Source organism: Arachis stenosperma, chromosome 6, assembly GCF_014773155.1.
Source record: "Arachis stenosperma cultivar V10309 chromosome 6, arast.V10309.gnm1.PFL2, whole genome shotgun sequence".
Lineage (NCBI taxonomy): Eukaryota > Viridiplantae > Streptophyta > Magnoliopsida > Fabales > Fabaceae > Arachis > Arachis stenosperma.
In genome coordinates, this window is record NC_080382.1 from 17,427,302 (window position 1) to 17,442,212 (window position 14,911).

General features: G+C 34.0%; 2 protein-coding genes across 2 annotated transcripts; one reads left to right on the forward strand and one right to left on the reverse strand.

Annotated features, from left to right (window-relative positions):
- Positions 1 to 3,850: 3,850 nt before the first annotated feature.
- LOC130933778 (pentatricopeptide repeat-containing protein At2g26790, mitochondrial-like) lies at positions 3,851 to 4,678 on the forward strand. The gene has a single exon (XM_057863391.1). It carries the CDS (start codon positions 3,851 to 3,853, stop codon positions 4,676 to 4,678), a length of 828 nt encoding a protein of 275 aa, XP_057719374.1.
- Positions 4,679 to 13,603: 8,925 nt separating this feature from the next.
- Positions 13,604 to 14,350, reverse strand: LOC130933779 (uncharacterized). Its single transcript, XM_057863392.1, has one exon. The coding sequence runs from the start codon at positions 14,348 to 14,350 to the stop codon at positions 13,604 to 13,606; it is 747 nt and encodes a 248-aa protein (XP_057719375.1).
- Between the last annotated feature and the right edge of the window lie 561 nt (positions 14,351 to 14,911).

Genomic DNA, 14,911 nt, shown 5'->3' on the forward strand with positions numbered 1-14,911 from the left:
GCCATAACGCAACAAATGAATATCTCTTGGGTTGCTTCAAGCAACAAATGACCTTTCAACAGGTCCTCTACTTTTATTCTCTTTTAAAATCATAATTACGTAAGCGGGACAAAACCCACGCCCTTGCCAATAATTTCATAAACTGAATATCTTTCCTCAAAAGAATCAGTGTAATTATCATCATAAGTTATCATTCTCATTATTCATTTCTAGTTACATATTCTTACACAATATCTCTCTCTTTCTTTATTCAATCATGTTGTACAAACCTTACGACTTCCACTTTTGCAACCTCTTAACTCAAACCAATTTTAAAACCACTTTCTAGTTTAATTTTCTTTCAAAAGACTCAAGAAAATCATTTATTTTAGATTCGCTAAATACTTTTCAAAACATTACCTTCTTACTAAAAGTAACCATATAAAACTCTTTTTCAAGTTTACTAACTTCCCAAAGACTAAAAAACCGTCCTCTTTACCATTCAAATTCAAATATTATATATATATTCATTAAACTTCTAAAAAGTAATCCTTTATTTTAAACCCAAAACATAATTCTTTTCATATTAATTCAATCTCAAAACATGGTTTCTTTCCTAAATAATTTATTTTTGAAGTATAAACCTTTCTTTGGTAAACCGAATTCAAAATAAAATAATTCTTTTCTTAACTAAATAAAAGTCAAGTAATATAATTTTCCAAATTCAAAGGTTCTAAAATAACTTTTCAAATAAAACCTCATATTTTTTATAAAATTTCGGCAGCACCTCCCCTAAAACTCGGACTTAGCCACCCTAACGGGTTCTCTCTTTCTCAACAATTCAGCAATCCTTTCCCAATAATTATCAAATACAAGATTCTCAAGCAACCAGAAAATCCACAATTTATAATATTTAACAAATCAATCATACTCCGCAATTTCTGCTAATCCATCAATCCAATCTCACCATCTCATATTTACTTTTCACTTATCATAAAATCCTTTCAAAATTAACCACAATCAAGTCTCCATCCGTTTATCAGCAACTTCCATAACAGATTCTCAATAATCATCTCATCATGATTCAGTTTAAGAACTAACATCCTTTCATCAATTAAAATCAGAATTTCACCCCATCATCATTTTTTTTAAAGTAAACCAGTCTAACTTTAAAAGCTCATAACTAATCTCCCAAACCAATCTTCAATCAGTCACCAACCAAATCCACTACCATTACAATATATCAAATAACCAGCACATCATTCAATTCTATATAAATCCATCAAAGAACAGAATTTCAGTCAATTTGCAACCATCAGGCAAACCAGCCTATAACAACCAGCTCAACATAATCAAATAACAGGATTCTCAGTAATTACAAACAATCAGAAAATCGGTAACAGTTACAGCCTCAAATCAAAATCAATATCATCAATTAATCACTTACAACAATGAAACTGGCCACAATCACAGCCAAGTCAGAATCAATAAATCATGACACAGAGAATTAGTCTAACCATTACAAAATTATTTAGATACTCTTAAAATTTACTATATTATTTTAGAAAATCACAGGTTCTCAAAACAGTTTAATCTCTTAGTCCCAATCCTTCAATAACCACCAAAACCAATCTCAACTAGTTACAAGTAAACTTCACAGCCGTTCCCATTCATCAAATATCCCATTCAACATCAAACAAGTCAATAATTCACTCAAAATCAGAATCTCAACCAATTCATCGCAGAATCAATAATTCAGTCACATTTCACAACCGCATCTAATTTCAATTATAATTCAAAGTAATCACAACCACATTTAATTCGAATCATAACTCAGAAAAAATCACAATAGCTAACCATTCTCTAACACATTTCAAGTCATTCTTGTCAATTAAGAAATTCTTAACTATTATTAACCATTTGCACTTATCCAATAACTTTGTAGGCATTCTAAATTAAAAACGTTAAATCCCCTACCTCAAAGTCGAGACTCGCGGAAATCACTAAACCCAGCAGCTCCATTGGCAATTCTAACATCCGCTCTGCTCTCTTAGCAGCTACCGTGATGATTCTGGGCAGCTCCAGTGATGGTGAAAAGTCTCAGCTTCAGCCAAACAGGAGCAGTAATAATTCAAAGTAAAGCCAGAACAACATCAACTCCAGTAGCGGCAATGGCGCTCTTCTCAGATTCCAAAAACCAGAAGCAGATGCGGAACAAAGCAAGAGCAGCATCAGCGATCTTGAACCCAACAAACAACAATGGCAAGCCAACAGTAGCTCGGGTGGTTAACTCGGATGGTGGTTCAATAGGTCAATAGCAGCGCAGCAGCTCAAGGGTGGTTGTGGCAGTGGCAGCAGCATCAACGGCGAAATTGGAAGCAGCAGCGATGACTGGGTAACAACAGTGATGCTTTCCTCTGCGGCGAGCTTGCGGCGAGCTTGCGGCAGACGTGCTAAAGAATTTCCTGTAGCTACCATATAGTATTCATCTCTACTTAGTGGTAAAAAAAGCATCCATATTCTTTTTGATCTCTTATCAATTTCTTTGGTTTCTCGGAGGTGAAGTAAGACTAAGCTCATGAGCTTATTATCCTAGGTCGGAACAAGTTGATAGGAGCTCTTTCTTTTTTTTCGCCCCATGTTTTCTCTCTTCCTTCTCGGCGTGGGTGGACGGCACGACGGCGAGCAAGACGCGGCTGGGTGTGACGGAGTGCGGTGGCGGCGTGGCTCCTCCCTCTTCTTCACTGGCGCTCTCCCTTCCTGCCTTCTCCATGTGTGTGTGCGTGGGTATAGTGAGGAAATGAGTGTGAGTGCGTTGATGAGGCTGAGAGTGAGAGGTGAGTCTATGTGTGTCATGTGACGAGGATAACGGCAGTGGGTGGTATGCTAGGGTTTGGGGCTGGTGGCTGTTAGGGTGAAAAGGGTTAGGTTCTTAATTAATTTGGGGATTAGGTTTCTGATTTTGATTTGGAATTAGGTTAGAAATTAGGATTTATAAAAGATATGGATAGATATGAATAGATATCTTGATGAAATTCGAGTGTAGAATAATTTTAAAATCAATCTACTCTATTAAAAATATTTAGAAACATTTTTATCATCATATTGCTAAGTTTAATCAATTATTTTAATCTAAATTATAAAATGAACAAGTTTTTATATTTATAAAGTACAATTTAAAATCAAATATCAATTTTCTAATTAAATCATATGAATCTCTATTATTTTTCTATCATCAAAATTTTAATTTCAAATTATAAAATAACTATTTATAATAAAGATTGTACATAAATATTATTTGACGTAAACTTAAAGTATTTATAAATATCAATCTAATCATTTCTAATAAATTAATTTATAAGAGTTCAAATTAATAACATAATTCATTCAAAATAGAATTTATTAAATTAAATTATACAATTCTTTCTTATTTTTCAATTACCAAAATTATAACTTCAATTATACCAAATATCTAATAAAATTTATATAAAAATTCTAATTAATTTAAACTTCAATTATCATGAAACTCTATTTAATCACCTTTAGCAAAATAATTTTCTTAAAATAAATCACAAATAATTAATTATTTGATTTTCAAAAACTAGGATTGTTACATGAGCAAATAGTAAAACACTTGGACTCATCAATTTTGTTTCGGCCCAAATTCAATTCAGCCATACTCATCAATGTATTCTTGTATTAAATCAAGGATGAGTGAATTTTGGACTAGCAATCATCTTCCGGCCCAAACAAAACCTGTATTTGCAAAAATTAATTTAATCAGCCCATATAAATTAATATTTTTATAATTAATTAAATTAATAATATTTAGTCATGATAAATGTTAATTTAGAGTTTTCCAAACTCATCAATGATCATCAAAGGTTTATGTTCAGCGGGGAAGGTAGTGGAAGCCGAGACATATTTTATCAGGTTGGAAGATAGGAGCATTGAAGTCGATTTCGCCATGGTGAATGGCTACTGTGAAGCAAACCTTATCGAAAAATCCTATGAACTATTCCTTATTCTGTCAAACCAAGGAAATATTTCTAAAAGTTCCTGTTTTAAGCTACTTGATAAACTCTTCAAGGCAGATGGCATCCAAGAAGCTATTATGCTGCTAGACACAGTGATGGCTCTTAACGAGGGACTTAGCAAAATAATGTATTCTAAAGCAATAGCTGCTATGTGCCAAGATGGGAAATTGGAATATGCTCGTTCTTTGTTTCATTTATTCATCAAGAAAGGATTTACGCCTGATTTAATAACTTACACGATTATGATAAATACATATTGTAGGATGAACTACTTGCAAAAGGCCCATGAACTCTTTAAGGATATGAAGAGAAAAGGGATAAAACCTGATGTCGTTACGTATACAGTTCTACTTGATGGGAACTTGAAAGCAAATTTAAGAAGGCATTCCTTGTCTCCAAATTTAAAAAGAACACGGGACATTTCTTCCATCTTGAGTGAGATGCAGCAGATGGAAATAACTCCAGATGTTGTTACTTACACTGTTTTGATTGATAGTCAAATAAGGGCGGCTAACTTTCAAGGTGCTAATAGGCTCTTCCATAGAATGGTTGACAGAGGATTACAACCAGATGCTGTAACATATAGTGCTATGATTTTTGGCTTTTGTATCCGAGGGCACATGGAGAAAGCTGATAAACTGTTTAAGGAAATGTCTTCCTAAGGAATGACACCAGACTCTAATCTCATCTCGGCTTATGAACGTGTGAAAGCTAGAAAGGTTCAATTTCAAAAGTAATCAATCAGTATAGACGGTTTGAGTTTGGGTTTGTCCGAAGTCTTAAAGTATATCAAGTAAATGCCCAAAGGTGAAGTACAGTCCAATATGCTGTTAAGTAATTTGTGAAGACTTACTGAATTATAGTTGTTTGATTATTGACCAAGAGATTGCATTTGCTTATACAGGTTGGAAAGAGAAAAGCCTTGTGATTTGATTACTAGGAAATTGTTGTGCATGGGTATGGATCTTCTGTATATGAGTTAGAATGACATGTAATTATGAAACAATTGACAGTGTTTTGTGCAGTACATCATTCACGGAAAATTCTTAAGAAAGTTGCAGTCAAAGTTGAATCAGGTGAAGACTAATGCAGATGTGTTTCTTCAGGTAATTGATTAGTCTACTTTTCATTTGGGAGACCAAGGTTTCTCCTTTAATAACCGAAACTACAGTGACCACAGAATTTTGTACTACTTTTTTACAATAAATTGACCATGGACTTTCCTCCATAAGTAGAGAGGCTGTTTTGATATTTGAACTTGTGGTCTAGCGAAAACTTTACCACTCCACCCAGGATTATTGGAAAGCATTAGGAATATATAAATCTTAAAGAAAAAAGGGAAAAAAAATTGCATTTAACTTGTTTAGTCCTTGGCAACTTTCATCTACACTTCTAAAATTTTATGTTTTCCTCAAGAAGTTGTTTGACCCCCTTGTATCTGGTGCTATTATTAAGTGTAAAGCCAAAGTTGTGCTTTCTCAATAGGAACTTAGGAACTATGAAGATTAGTGCATTATCTGATTTCATTATATCTACTCTTTTTCTTTGTCAATTAGAGATTCCTTGTGCACCCTATCTAACACCTTGGCTTTATCCTTTTGTTACTAGCAAACTATTATAGCATCTAACTAAAAAGGCTCATCAATTAACGGCTTAGCTGCAGTCAACATTATCTTACCCATTGTCACATACTAATTTTTATGATAACAAATTCTCCCTTGGATGAGTTCTTTGTGTAATTTTAATCAACTGTCTAAAAAGGAGACACCTTTTCTTCATATGGCATTTGGGTCTACCGAGTTTAAAGTGCTAGTAAGGATGTTTGTGATTACACCCGGAAATATAGATCTATAGATATGTGTGTGTTTGCCAGTAACAGCTTCCTATGCTTTTCGTTCCTTGCTTTAATATTGAAGTTTGAATCCCATGCAAACACAGTTCAAAGTTCAAACTCCTAACCAAATTGAGCTACCGATTTCGTAAATATCTAAAATGAGTGGCCTAACTTTATGTTGTTTAACGGAGTATTAAAATGAAAGTTAATGTAAACATTTTGTTGGATCTCTTGACATGACCAAAAACCATAAAATCATCTGGATCATTGTAGAAAATAATATTGCTTACTACCGAAAAGCCATTAATTACCATATTTAAATGAAAGACTATTTACTAATGGATTAGTCAGAGTGATAATTACATTGGCCTCTTAATATTATTGGTTCAGATTATTAGGAATGAAAGACCTTATAATTTTATGGATTTTTTATTTAAATAAATTAAAAAAAATAATTAACGAATCAATTTCTTGGATCCAATATTATTTATGCATATATGTTTTGTTTTTATGTAGAGTAAATTACAGTGAGGCACAATAATTTACCAATATACATGTAAATCGCATTGAATAAGAATATAAGAGCAACTTAATATTTTTAAAATCACTCTTAAACCGTACTAAAGATGAGAACTAGAATTAATATCCTCACCTACTGTGATTTAAGCACACCTGTTAAAGCTAAAATTTGTCCATAAATCGCAAAATTATGCTGCGATTTATGACTTATGAATTAGAATATTACAAGTCATTATGCAATTTAAATTTTAATAACTAAATTATTCGGATTTATTTTTGTTAAATTTCTAACAAAGCTATGGGAATTTTTTTTTTTTATTTATTAAAAGGACTAGAGCATATAACATCACAGAAGTTCGAATAATAAAAATAATGGCCGAGTTATAATGGACGAATTCAGTTTTAATTTTTTATAACATACAGAAATAATATAAATATAAAAAAAAATACTAACGCAAATTAGTACAGATAAATTTATATTTCTACAATACCTGAGAAATTAATCATTGGGCTATCATTGGGCTTTCGATTATGCATACCCCAAAAAAACTAGAAAAAAAAGATAGACATGCACAGCATCATATTTTTGTGTAGATTTAATTTAATTTTATCACAAAGAAATAATAAATTTATATTGGTGACCAATGTGGTTCAGTGGACATGGTGGCTAAGGAATACCATCCAATTGGAGCTTCACACGTGGGCATAGGTAACTCCATTTTCAGAAGAGTTTGACTCGGTAGAAATCTCTTTGATTAGAAATTTTAATTTGGAAAACTGAATTTTTGAATTTCCAATACTCCCAAATTTGAAACATGGGAAAATAGAAACGGAAATTAAAAGAAAAAATAAATAATTTCCCAAATCTATGACCTGAATAAACAGCGATACAAAGCCCTTCCGAAAAGTAGGGTTCATTCTGAACTCGGGGTTTCAGTTGCATGAGGTGGGCGGAGTGTAGTCGTTGAGGAAGGTTGTACCCGGCGCCGGAGCGCAGCCATACGAAGCAGCATTGAAATCTTTCCCGGCGAGGTTCGTGATCGGTTAGCGGGTAAGCCATGTTTAGCCTTTGATGTTTACTCATCCAACCGTGTAGTACACTAGTGGTTATAAGACTTAGTCATGTGCTTCAAATGGATTATTTGGTGTTTTCTGTGGTTTTAACCCAAAATTGATGAAATCGGTTATGAAAAAATAGGTGATTGAACACGTTCTAGGTACATATCAAAATAGTAGCGCAGGGAAAAAGTGATGCATGCATTACTTTTAAGTTTTAATTAAATTTTGCATGACCTAAGGAGTTAATATACGAGACTTGATAAATGATAAGTGAGGAAATATGTTGAGAAAGTAACTAAGGAATCAGCGCATTATATTATTGTAGTAGTAATATTCTCTTCTATAAATGAAATACCATAATCTTTTTTCTTTCCCCGTTATGTTTTTTGGGACACTATTAGGTTCAAATATATATTGGTTTTTTGATACGGCTATGATGGAGCCTCTCTTCAAATATGTATTGGTTCAAATATTAACAAGCATGGAAATTAATGCATTACAAACAAATAAAATAGACGAAACCTAGGGAAAAAAAAGGATGATATATAATAGTTCAATAGTCCATAATGCACAAACAACAGTAACATTGATTTTTTGTAATTTGGTAAAGATTAAGGCATGTTGTGAGTAAATTCATAAATTTGTCAAATTTTAGAATTCTGTAAATTTACGACATGTTTTTAATCGATATAAATGCATCTTCAGAGTCGAATTATAAAAAAACAAACTCATTTCTAAATATCCAATTTAAAATTTTCTAAATTCATTTCTAAATGTTGCTATTAAAGTGATTTGTCTCACTCTACATATTATTTGGAAAGTGGAAACTCTAAGTTGAGCATGGGCTCATCATGCATTTTGGCTAAAATCAGTACCTTTATATATGAATTATGATTCATCATCAATCATTTCGAAAATATTTGATAATTAAAAAAAATTAGTCAAAAACAACTATAATTTATTTTATTTAATATTTATTAATTATCATGACAATTAATAAATATTAAATAAAATAAAATTTGATTTTTTTTTCTTTTTAACATTACTATAATCATTTATGATTGTTCCATGTACATCTTTAACTATATTGATAATACTAAAAAAAATAAAATTTATCTTATTTAACATTTATTAATTATTATAATATTTAATAAATATTAAATAAAATAAATTTTAACTATTTTTATTTAATATTTTTTTGTTACTATATAAACAGCAATTTTTTGTCAGTTTGGATGTTACTTAGCACGAATAGAAAATAAATTTTGATGGATTAAATGGCTAACGTATCTTATTAAACTAAGGAAACTTTATGATATAAATTAACAATATTGGTAAGACCACATGCGAATTCATTAACACACTGGCGTTTCGTATTAATGTTCCACACCCATCACGTGGTCCCACCAAATATTAATGATATGTACTTCAATTCATTTAATTTGCCACGTAGATTTCATAATTAATTGACACACAATTTGTTTGTTGGTGATTTCTTCCAAACCCATGGCAATTTTGTGGGTGAGTTACCCCTGCACATGTGTCTTCATCTCAGTCATTGATCAAAAAAATTTTCAACCTTGCATTAATGCATTCAATAAATGTGTTCACACAACATTGTATTTTATAGTATTACCTTATATTACATAACGTATTTATATTGTGTGTAATTTGCAAATAGTTGATTTTATAAATCCCTCCCCAAATACCAAAGAAATCAAAATCTTCCCAAAATACCATTTGAATGTCTACAACTTCTTCTCTTCTACTCTAAAAATACACTTGAAAGGAACTGCTTCTTCTTCAATCTCACTGCTTTTCTCCCTGCTGACCTCTGCTCCTTCTTCCCTAGCCTTCCTGTAGGTGATGGGTGTTATTTTTCCGGCGACCCACTTGCAAAACCTTCCGCAAATACCCCTGTAATGTCCACTTGTTCTTCTTCTACAACTCAATCTTCCTCTACCCTTCCTATAGGTGACGGGTTTGATTTTTCCAGTGACCCACTCGCAAAACCTTTCCCAAATACCCGTGTATTATCCAGAGCTTCCTCTTCTACCTCGCTGTTCCTCAAACCGTTCCTGTAGTTGAAGTGTTTGATTTTTCCGGCGACCCAATCGCAAGACCTTCCCCCAAATACCCGTGTAATGTAAACAGCCTCTTCTTCTACCTCATTCCTCTGATTTCTTGGGTCACTCATCATTAGTGACAGATTTTTTCAAACCCCGACGAAGACCCTGCTTTGTTCGTCTAGGGTTACGCGGTTGTCTTTTCTGTGACTCACAGCGGAGTGAAGTATTTCCGAAACCGTCGAAGAACATAACTCATCCCCTTGCCGGGAACGGTTCCGTCGATCCACGTCGATAACCCTCTCGAAAAACCATTGTAAGGCCTACTGCTTCTTGTTATAGCTGATTCGTTTCTTTTTGTTGTCGATTTTCATAACCAATTTGCGTGATTTGTTCTGTTATTCACTTTCTTTAAACACCATTAATCAAAGCAGATTGTTTCACTTTTGAATGCAATAGTTGATATTAGTTGTTCATGGTGGTGTTTAATGTTAGCCAGATTGATGGCCAGTGATGCATGCTCCTCAAACACGACGAGGCAGAGGCGAAGCCGGCGAACAACAGGAACTGATAGCTGGATATGCAAGTTCAAGTTCACTGCAACCTATGATTGTAACAGATGGTGTTGCCCCAAAATGCTTCTGCGGAAATATGCTATCTGTTACTTGTCAAGACAGCAACCCGAATAGGCTGATTTTTGGATGCCCATTGTAAAGGTAAGCACACAATTCTTCATGTATGATCACTAAGTTTATGCTAAAATTGGCTAAATTTTGAATTTTTGGAATGGAGGTTAAGAATATAGACTTTGGTTATTTTTTCCTAGATCAAGTTGTTGTGGATGTGTTTTTTAGTTGTTTACTGCATGCCTATTGGTTAGAAAATGATTTGATTTTGTGAGCGATATGATGTTAGATTGGGTTGATATTGTATATGATTTGATATTGATGCTGGTTAATTATGAAGAATGATTGAGAACTGGGAAAAAGTTGATTTCTTGAAAATAGATGTACCTAGATTAAAAATGTTGATTTTGACATGAATTCACATGGAACCTGATCTGATATAAAAATGGCTTTAAAATTTGAAAGGATTTTTAATATTTTGCCTTTATGGATTAATTACATTCACATATGTGTATTAGATTGAATTGGAGTGTTTTGTACCATCATACATTCATTGTGTTCTATTTGATATAGGTGACAGAATCACACTGCAAATTCTTTCTCTGGGTTGATGACCACATTGTAAGGGTCAGAGCGGGGGAGGCTACAAGGGGATCGGGTGATGGGAAGCAGAATCATGTTGAAGAACATTTGGGAATAGATAACCTGATGGCACATGTAGAGGAAAGAATAGTAAACCTAGAGAAGCTGCTGAACAAGAAAAGTATACAAGCAGAGTTGAGGAAGAAGACTAGAGAAGCAGCTGCAAGAGAGATGGAGGCTTCATCAACAAAATCTAACCATTAGATCAAAACCGGAACCTGAAGCACCTCTATTAGGTTGAGAAACTTAAGAATAATTTTCTTCTTTCAGAATTTTCCTGCTAGATTGTAGACACACAATTGCTTGAAGCTTTTAAAGCAAAAATTGTCGATGTGGTTTATTTGATATGGGCAACATGGTTGGAATTTGATTACGTTCTACCTATAGATACGTATATGTTTTATGGTATTTATTTTTGTGACTTAGTTATCAAAGTTCCCTACTAATTTCAGTAGCATATGAAGGCTAATATGTTGTAGTAAGTCAGCCTGAATACCAGAAAATAGCAACCTTTTTATTAGTGTAACTAATGATTAAGATTGCAGTCATGTTATAACTCAATCTTCGGCAATTCTGTAAGAGTCGGAAGGTGAAGGCATGACAAATACACCGATGATTTGGTGACTTCCATGACAAATCATGCAGCCACCACAATAGATAATTGACAAGATCTATTTTTCTTCTTATATACTAGTGTGCAGCATAAATTTTAAGTTGTGAGGGAATGAAGAAGCTGAAAGTAAACTAGAATGTTATGTTAGGCTTTGGAAATTTGTTGAATTGCTACTTGTTAGTCAAGTTTAATTGCTTTCATTTCAGAAATTTTGCTGCATAGGTTTCAATATTCCTAATTCCTTGAACCTAAATAAATCTTAACACTTGTAGTTTATATGATCATGATGAATGGCCACTGCTTTGTTCTAATACACATAAATTGTTCAGCAAAGGAGAGCAGCTATGATGCCTGAAATAAGCTAGCCTGTCTGTTAACATAATGGATTTTAAAGGCTTCATCTCATCAGGTATTGAAGTTGTAGATCATCATATTTATACCCTTGCACATGATGTATAATACTCCAATTGAAAGATCTGACTTTTTAAAATACCATAACATCCCATTATTGCTGAATCCTTTGTTTGCTCAATTTGTTTGACTTTATTAACCCCTTCATGCACTCGATTGAATTCCTATTACTCTATTAACCAAAGTAAATGAACGAGTGCTAATGGGTTGATCATTTCAGCGACGTGGCCATGGAGGTAGAGTGCAACCTGGAGTTTGTTTATGGAGTGCTAATGGCTTATTGCAGGTCTTACCAAGTTATCATGTACTGATTGCTCTGTTTTTTCTTCTTATAAAGTAATATTCAACGAGTATATGGCTTATTGCAGGTTTTACCGTGCACTGGGCTAGGTTCTGCCATCGTCCAACAAAGCAGTGGTGTATACAATTGGTATCCTGAAACTCAGGGCCATCATGTAAGTTTCTCTTGTGACATTGCCCGTTTATATGTCTGTTTATTTGTCGTCTTCTTTGGTCAAATCGTGTTACATAGGAAAATTTTCGTTGAATTATAGGTCGAATTGTCTCGATTGACGATTAGACAGGATGAGTTCTAGTTAGGTATTAAGGTGTAACATAGTATATGATCAAAGGTCACCGAAAATTTTTTTCCCCAGCGTTTTTTACTCTAATTAACTGACTATTTAGTCTTTCTGTCATACTTGGGATTGGGCTGGGTCTAACCTGGAAAGACATTTTTTTTGGTAGTTCAAGTCTATCTAAAGTAAAGTGGGCTATCTATCAATTTGGGCCAGCTACAAAAACAATTAGTGGATAATTCAAGTGAGGATTAATGCAGCAACTGGCTTGAAACCTGTTAAGCCCAACTCTCTCCGGAATTTTAAAAGAAAACCAACTTTTTCCAGGTAACTATGTATTCCATTCATGTGTGTGTTAACCGTTAATTTGATCAAAATTTTTTTGGAATAGCATTTCTTGATTGAATATTGGCGTAAAATCTTAGTAGGTTAAGTGTTATTTCTCACATAATCCCTATAGTAGGATGGTTATAAACAGAATAACACCGGTTAACTGTTATTTCTCACATAATCCCTATAGTAGGATGGTTAGAAACAGAATAACACCATCATAAATATCCTGTACATGAGGAAGACTACACGACACATCGAATTAGATAGACTGAGGTTGTTATGCAACCATTTCTCTTAATTTTGGCTCTTTCAAACCAATGTAAAACATAGAATTGTAAATACAGGCTGAAGGAAAAAACAGTAGGAATTAACCAATGTCATAACAGTTGTAGGGATTCCATTAACAAAAAAAAAAACATAATTAACATCAACTGGAATAGTAAACAACGAGTTTCAACCAAGTTCCACAATACATGTAGTTGAAGTATATCTAAATGTCAATTATTTCTAGACAGGAAACATCCCTGCAAAATACTTGAGTGTAGACCTTACTGTGATCGTGTGTGGCGTTTCTGGGTATCGCCATGCTCTCCTCACCAATAGATTTTTAGTGCCATGTTCGATGTCATACTCTGTCAACACAAGCTCTCTGTACCCGTAATTGACGAGTAACTCTCTTTCCTTTGAATTGTTCACCAACAAAAGTAGGTTTTCATCCACGAATAGTATTGGATTTTCTCTGATGCTTCGACTCGAAAACCTGCAGTATTGCTCTAGTATTCTGTTTCCATTCGCGTCTTCATTCAAGTGCCAAATTGCTGCGACATAACCAAATTCGTTGTGTGTATGAGCGAGGAGTGCAACTTTTTCCTTGTGGGTTAGTAAATTGTGAATGGTATATTGCACCTACAGGGATAGACACCTCGCTAAATGATTCATCTTCAACACTGTAACATAAACAGACTTGGGTGTAGCATAGCTATCTCCTGTACCAGTTATCCAATACGCCTGACCATTATTAAAAACAGAGTTAGGGTCAATTTTTTCTACACCAGGGAGACAATCAACGCAGTGAAACCATGTAGAACGCCTTGAACAATATCTAGAGAAAAAAACGTAGGCATCAGCTATGTCCCTTTTGCACATATGTATGACTGTGTATGCATCTGAGTTTGGAACATGACCGAAACCATATACTGGGAAAAACGATCTACCGTGGTCCCTGTGGGGGTCGGAAATTTCTCTAGAGCATTGTGTTGTCGGATTCCATACCAAAAGTCTTGTGTCGTCTCGTTCACGAGAGAACTTGAAACATATGTTCTCGTTTGACACTCCGACAATACGAAACCACCCATGGACGCCAACTCCGAAAGGATGCTGAACATTCACCTCTTCTCCAGAAGCAGCATTCACTATATATAGTGAATCGGAATCCATTAACAGTAGTGAGTATCCAACATGAAACAAAACATGTTGATCTAACACTTTCTGCCTTCGCATGTGGTGTATGCATGTCTCTGGTTGGCGTAGCTGTCGGTACCAGAATTTATTCAAGCACATACATCTCCCTACAGCTTTGGCACTACTACGCAGGAAGATTTCTTGTAGCAGTTCATCCGGAATAATCGGCAAGGGAAGTTCGTATTTAGCCATTTTACTAGACGCGATCTTCGTAGTCTTGGTTTTCGGTTGTGTTTACTTTGTAGTTTTTGAATTGTTGAAGTCTGTTGCTCTCTTTTAAGTAATGAACCTAAATTAGTCTAACTTATTAATTGTGTGAGATGCAGCATCCAACGAGAATTGATGAGGCAGAATATTGTATTTACCGGTGTTATCGTAATCTCTTTGAACTAGGTGTTTAGTACCATTAAATTTTACTCGTCTACCCAAGTTTTTGCCTACCCTAGTAAATAAATTCAGTTGGAATTCCAACATACTCCAATAAGGTTATCTTTATTTGTTTTTCTAGCTTGAAATTAGATGTAGCCGCAAATTTTCCCTATTAAGTTTTAATTTGCTGATATACTCACTAATCTGTTTACTTGATTTCTAATTTTTTTTTGACTTATCACAACATTACAACCCCTCATCCTAAAGAAAACCATGTTACTCCCCAAATTAATCATTTTCAATACCTAATTAGGATGTTACCAGCTACCACTGGCACACCCTCATCCATGCAGCCACAGGTAAACATCATTAAAGTTTTCCCCA